Below are 6,444 nucleotides of genomic sequence, written 5' to 3'. Positions count from 1 at the left end.
AAAAAAAAAAAAAAAAAAAAAAGTAGTAAGCGATGTGGTGTCCTAACCTCTTATTTAGCTGCAAGACAAGAGTGCCTTAATTTCTCTAAATATGGTCTGAATCCAGACAAAACATGGAGTGCTGCAGAAGAGTGGAGAACATAAAGTGAAATTACAGAAAAAGCAAATGAGAAAGCTACTTGTTGCATTAATAATGTGTGAGACTAAAATGAAAGAGCAGATTCTAGAGTAGTGAACTGGTGTGCCATGAAGATCTTCGGTATGCTGTGAAAATCATTAAAGATCATTAATTAAATTGTTACTTTTTTTGATCAACATAATTTAAGTGTGCCTCAGAAATTTAACTATAGGTTCAAGTGCACTGAGAGATAAAAAAAAAAGATTGAAAAACACAGGTCTAAAGTGTCATGACATCCTACCACCAGTATACTCTCCCAGAATGACTAGATGAAAAAAATGTGTAAGGAAGTCTGAGGAAAAGGAAACCCTCCAAATTTTCCAATGATATTGGCATGGAAATCCTCCCTTTTTAGGTGTTCCTTTGGGAAGTACTAACTGGCTCCGTATCTGTGCAGGTGCTATGATGAAGGCAGCTAGCAACTTATTCTGAGCCTGAGAATGTAAAAGCACTATCAACAACATAAATAAAAAAGAGGCCCAAGTGGGTGGATTGCTTAAGGTCACAAGTTTGAAATCAGCGTGATGAGACCCCATCTCTAAAAAATTATTTAGCCTATTGAGAAATTTGAGATTTAGTTAAAAAAAATAACAAACATATCTAACATTCACACTGGTGCACTGTTTATTATTTAAGAATATAGTAGCAGACAAGCATGAATCCTATGTACTCAACTTTGAGATGAGGACAATTAATGACATGGTGGGGGTCATTAAAACCTTTCAATATTGCATTTTCTAAGTTGACTGAAATATACCCTCCTTCAGGCAAAAAAAAAAAAAAATTCCTATTAATTCAAGAAATAGCTAATGCATGTAACACCACCCAAAATCCCTCATTAATTAACTACTCTCATTAATAAGTCAGTTTTGCCTAAATTCAATCAACTTAGTTCTTTTTCCCTTTCCATGATTTGCCAAACTCTTGACAGTACTCAGTAGAATAACCACCTAACAATAGTTATACATGCAAAAATGTCACTCTGTTTTGAGTTATCCAACAAAAACAATCCCAAGTAGTGTACCCACTGCTCTTTCTGGTCCACTCAGAAAATCAGCATATTCACAAGAAGACAACTTTCGGCACATAGGAGGGATAAAGTAAATTAGTCATGAGCATAATCCACAGCTACTAAGAGAGTATCTGACATCTATCTAGGCTTCCTGACACAAAACCAAACAAAATCTGGGCAAAGAACACAGTAAAGATGACATTAAAATAAGCAAACAATACAAACACTAAGAAAAAGGGCCAGGCATAGGCTGAGGTAGATGATTGTTTGAGCCCAGGAGTACAATATCAGCCTGGGTAACACAAGGAGCCCTCATCTCTTAAAAAAAAAAAAAAAAAAAATTTTTTTTTTAAAAATTTAGTGGTGGCTCATGTCTGCAATCCCAGCTACTTGGGAGACTGATGAGGTAGGAGAATTCCTTGAGCTCAGGAGTTTGAGGTTACAGTGAGCTATGACCACACCAGCCTGAGTGACAGAGAAAGATTCTTAAACAACAAACAAACAAAACACGGCCCCTCCTGCACACAATTTGCACTCTTTAAATCATACAAGGAGAACCAAATAGTATAATTAAAGATTCTTTAAGCAATTCTACTTGGAAGTTTTTCTAAGGAAATCAAGATGTGAGCATATATAACACACATAACCACAAACATACTTAACATCTTATAAAAAATAAAAACTAAAAAACTAAAAATAATTCAATGCAGGAATACTGGAAACTGAATAAATTATGATATTATTACAATGGATTACCACATAGCTGTTAATAAAACTGATTTAGCTATATTGAAAGAGGTTAAGTTTTATATAATTAGGTTTTAACAAGTTAAAAAACATTATATATCTAGGTTTTTAGAAATTAGCAAAAAAACATACACATCTATCCACAGACTACAAGTTTTATCCAGGAAAATACAAAATACCATCAAATGGTCATATAACTTAGCTGTCATATCATTTTCAAAATAAAATTTTTCAAAATTTCTAATTTTTCAAAAGTAAACACATTATTTGTGTCATAAGGTAAAACAAGTCAGCTTAAATTAATTAGTAATGAGGGCAATTAATTGTATACAGAGAGAAAGAAACTGTTAAATAGTAAGAACAATGAACTATGGACAACTATGGATATGGTTATAAATTTTGGGACTAGTTCATATTATTGTTTGTTGTCAGAATGTATTAAATCAATGAAATTAGGCAAATGTGACAAACTCTTAGAGCTGCCTTAAAACTAACATGTATTCCAGTATAAACAACTCCCTAAATCCCTAACATAGAATGAGCAAATTTCTGTTTCTGACAACCAAAAGATCTAAACATACCCTTTGGAATTTTGTTGCAATCAACCCTCTTTCCACCTTTCATATTACTATTTTAACACATGAAAACAAAAGAAGAAAAGACTAACTGTTCTGTATTTTAGGGATCATCACTCCTTTGAAAATTATTAACTATAAAACTTCTCCCACCAAAACACACATGGATTTATTATTTTTAAATTATCCTCATTTTTTGATTCAACTACATCGTAATCTAAAAAGACATTATCTACAACTTCACAATCTATACAGAAGTTATCTACAACTTTGTAGTTAATAAATTAAAAACTTCTGAAGAAAGAGCTTATATTTCTTCTGGTATTACAACACTTAAATATTCTATTGCTTCTTTTGCAGTATCTGCATGTGAATATATGTATCTATTCAACACTTGCATATGTTTCTGAACCAAAATACATTATCTATATTTGTCCTACATCTCAAGGGAATAATCGCTACGTTTTTACTCCTTTTACATCCCTTACAGCATATAAGGACAAAAGTTCCCAGTGAACAAAAGTTCTATCACCTGAGTTCTCAGATAAGACTCTATCCATACCCCATTCAGGCAATCAAAAGGCAAGAAAATCCGCAAATATGTATAAAAACATATAGTAAGAACTTTAAAAAAATTATTTCAACAAAAGCAAGAATATAAACAAAACTCCCACTGGTAAGAGTATTTTTAAACAACTCTAGTAAGCAGAAGTATTTTTAAAAATTGAATATACACATATTTACCTGCCACACACTTTTACAGAGCCCCAAATGTTGACAGCAACAAAAATATGTAAATTAGATATACTACATATGAAAATTATAAGATTTATGAAGTGTTCCTAAATATACTCACAAAAAGATAGCTGTTAATGTCCACATCATCAATAATAGTTTGACGCTCTCCTTTATAGTTAATTTTCCGAAATCTTCTTCGAGACTGTCTGGCAGGAATTTCTCTTTGCAGAACACTATCTTCACTATCTTTGGAATTCTCTACCTGAAACATATATTCACATTCCTGATTAAATATCTACTTTTTCCACATTACTGATAGTCTATGAAATCTTAACAGACTCACAAAGAAGTTTCATTTACTTGCAAGAAAGTGGTGACTCAAGAAAACTGTCTGTATAGGACAATGCTCATGAGTTAAAAAAGATTAAAGGTGATGTTATTATAAAGATCTGAAGACCACAGTTTCCTTCCAGGAAATGGTCTCTCTTGCATACACAAATATATATCTTCTACCTTCATCACTTACCAGAAATGAAGATTGTTAACTACATCTACACATTCGATAATTACAACTTCTGATTTAGTCTGATTGCAAACTGTCTGCTTATATACAGATATTACTTGGCACATAGTCAGGACTATGGTTTCAGTGAATTGCTAAAAAAAAAAAAAAAATTATGCATTTTTCTTTGGTGTTTATCCTACGGTATAACAATAGTCCATAAGTAAGGCTTGCATTTTACAGGAAAGAAGGAAAAACTTATTAAGGGCTTAAAAAATGGGTCAGCATACATATATATGACATGATACTATTTAGTTCACACAACAGCTGTGTAAGCAGGTGTCACTATGTGTGGTTTTTAGACAAAGTAAAACCCAAAGAAATTAGTGATGTTCCAGTCTTACAACAGTTATATTTATTAAATGTCAGTGGGAATACACAGGCTTGTCTTCAAAGCTTATCCTGCTAGTACAATATGATTTCACTTGCCTGCCCAAGCAAACTAAGCTATAATTTTAAAAAATTAACCATTTTACAAAAGTATATCAATACCTTCTATAATATTCTTTACAACTAACCTTACGTTAATAAATCTAGTAAACAACAAATGATAGTTTCAGTTTTTCCCTAAAACTTTCCTGCTACTGTTGTCTTTTTCTAATATTATCAAAAATTTCTAAGGTACTCAAATACAGTAGTTCTGCCTTATCCCTAGGGGATATAGTCCAAGACCACCAGTAGATGCATGAAACCACAGATAGTACCAAACCCTATATATATTATGTTTCCCTGCACATACAAACCCATGACAAGTTTTAACTCATAAATTAGGCTCAGTAAGAGATTAACAACAATAAAATAGAACAGTTACAATAATATGTTATAATAAAAGTTATGTGAATATGATCTTTTTCTTTCTCTCAATTGTATGGTGGGTAATGGAAACTGTAAAATGACCTTGGTTTGGTGGGTAACTACTATATGTAATCTCACTAACATCCCCAGCTCCCCTGCTTGTCGACCAAATCTAAGGTTCAATTATTTCTCAGATTGTCGGTCCTGTCTCTATAAATCCTTTTCATAATGTTTTCATTCCCATTACCACTACCCCTCAATTCAAGTCCTAATCACCTTAGTGATTAGTAACTTTCATTAACAAGCGAACCTGACATGCTCCTCTGCAATTCTATCCTGCACTGCAGAGTCAGATAGGCCATGTCTCTTGTTCAAAATGCTAAAATGGACCTCTAATGTTTACCAAATAAATGTTAAACTCTTACATTTGATATTCAAAGCCACATATATTTTGTGCCCAAAATACTTTGCTCACTTTATCTTATACATATAGCCCTGGAACAGCAGTTCCCTTATCATCCCTCACCACAAAAACTCTAATGAGATATGCAAAATTTCCTAATAATTTCTCAGTAAGAGTTGATGCCTAATCTGTTCTGTTTCAGATGTGAGTTCAAGAGTAAGCAGCAGCCAAGTCAATGTGACTATGCATGCACCCCTCTATACTGTTTAAATAACTTACCCTCTGCTGTCTAAGAACTTAAGTAACTTCACTTATTACTTCAATTTGTGTTATCCTACTCCTTCTATCTTTCCTTGTTACCCTTCAGACACCTCAATCTTCTAAGACACATCTCAGTTACTATCTGGTTCATAACCACAAAAGACATTCTTCTTCTGAGGCCTTGATGGCTAACTATATATACGTAACCTAGACTTTTCATAAATGGGACATACTCTCTACTGCCTCAGTCCTTCTTCACCAGTATGTTGACCTCCTATGCATACCTTATGGTCTGGTTCAAATAATCTCTGCCCCAGGAAGGTGTTATTCCTTATATAACATTAAGCATATCGACCTAAATTATTTAATAAGTCTATTCACTAACTAGATAACAAGCACCCTAGGGCAAGAATTTATCTTTGTTCACTTAACACTCAAGTGGTTTGTAAAAATGAGGGTTAAATTCTTGTTTTCCACTCAAATATGTTATGACCTGACAAAATGTTATGGAGTCAGTACATAAGGTCATATACCAGATGGTAACATATCTCATTTAGGGCTCATAACAACACCTTTTACACAGCTACTCTACCTATTATAATAATTGATACGGAGTCTCATAAAAGTTGAGTAATTCACACAAGCACATCAATCAGTCCTCAAAAACCAAGTGTGACTAAAAAGATCATCAACTTCATTTTGATTTATCCCAGGGGATAAAGCAGATAATCTCCTTTAGGTAAAAGTCTAACATATGATTTTTAGACTTTTTAATGTTTGCCATTTATTGGGCAAAGCAGAGATTTAACCAATAAAGGCTTTTCAAAGTCGACCAGGAATTAAATTTAGGAAAAAGTTTTCTATGCTTCAAAATATCAAGAACAGTACCAAATTTAAATAATCTAACCATGACTTTTATTGGACTAATGCCCATACAAAATTCCCTCTGAATACAACTGAAATGTTGCCTTTAAAACATGAAATGACAGCTCAGTGCCTGTGGCTCAAGTGGCTAAGGCGCCAGCCACATACACCTAAGGCGGCGGGTTCGAATCCAGCCTGGCCCGCCAAATAACAATGATGGCTGCAACCAAAAAATAGCCAGGCATTGTGGCGGGTGCCTGTGGTCCCAGCTACTTGGGAGGCTGAGGCAGGAGACTCGCTTGAGCCCAG

At 33.7% G+C, this 6,444-nt stretch overlaps 1 protein-coding gene across 2 annotated transcripts in view; it reads right to left on the bottom strand.

The window, feature by feature from the left end:
- Positions 1–6,444, bottom strand: part of RAPGEF6 (Rap guanine nucleotide exchange factor 6) — a 184,820-nt gene that overhangs the window by 101,898 nt on the left and 76,478 nt on the right. For both annotated transcript variants that reach the window (XM_003782219.3, XM_023516451.1), the window contains exon 6: positions 3,369–3,512. In XM_003782219.3, the coding sequence (XP_003782267.1) occupies positions 3,369–3,512 (144 nt within the window). The remainder of the gene's footprint in view (positions 1–3,368; positions 3,513–6,444) is intronic.

The sequence above is a fragment of the Otolemur garnettii genome, unplaced genomic scaffold, assembly GCF_000181295.1.
Source record: "Otolemur garnettii isolate 467f Iridium unplaced genomic scaffold, OtoGar3 scaffold00003, whole genome shotgun sequence".
Taxonomy (NCBI): domain Eukaryota; kingdom Metazoa; phylum Chordata; class Mammalia; order Primates; family Galagidae; genus Otolemur; species Otolemur garnettii.
The sequence above is the reverse complement of the archived record's forward strand: the minus strand, read 5'-3'. Positions and strand labels throughout refer to the sequence as shown.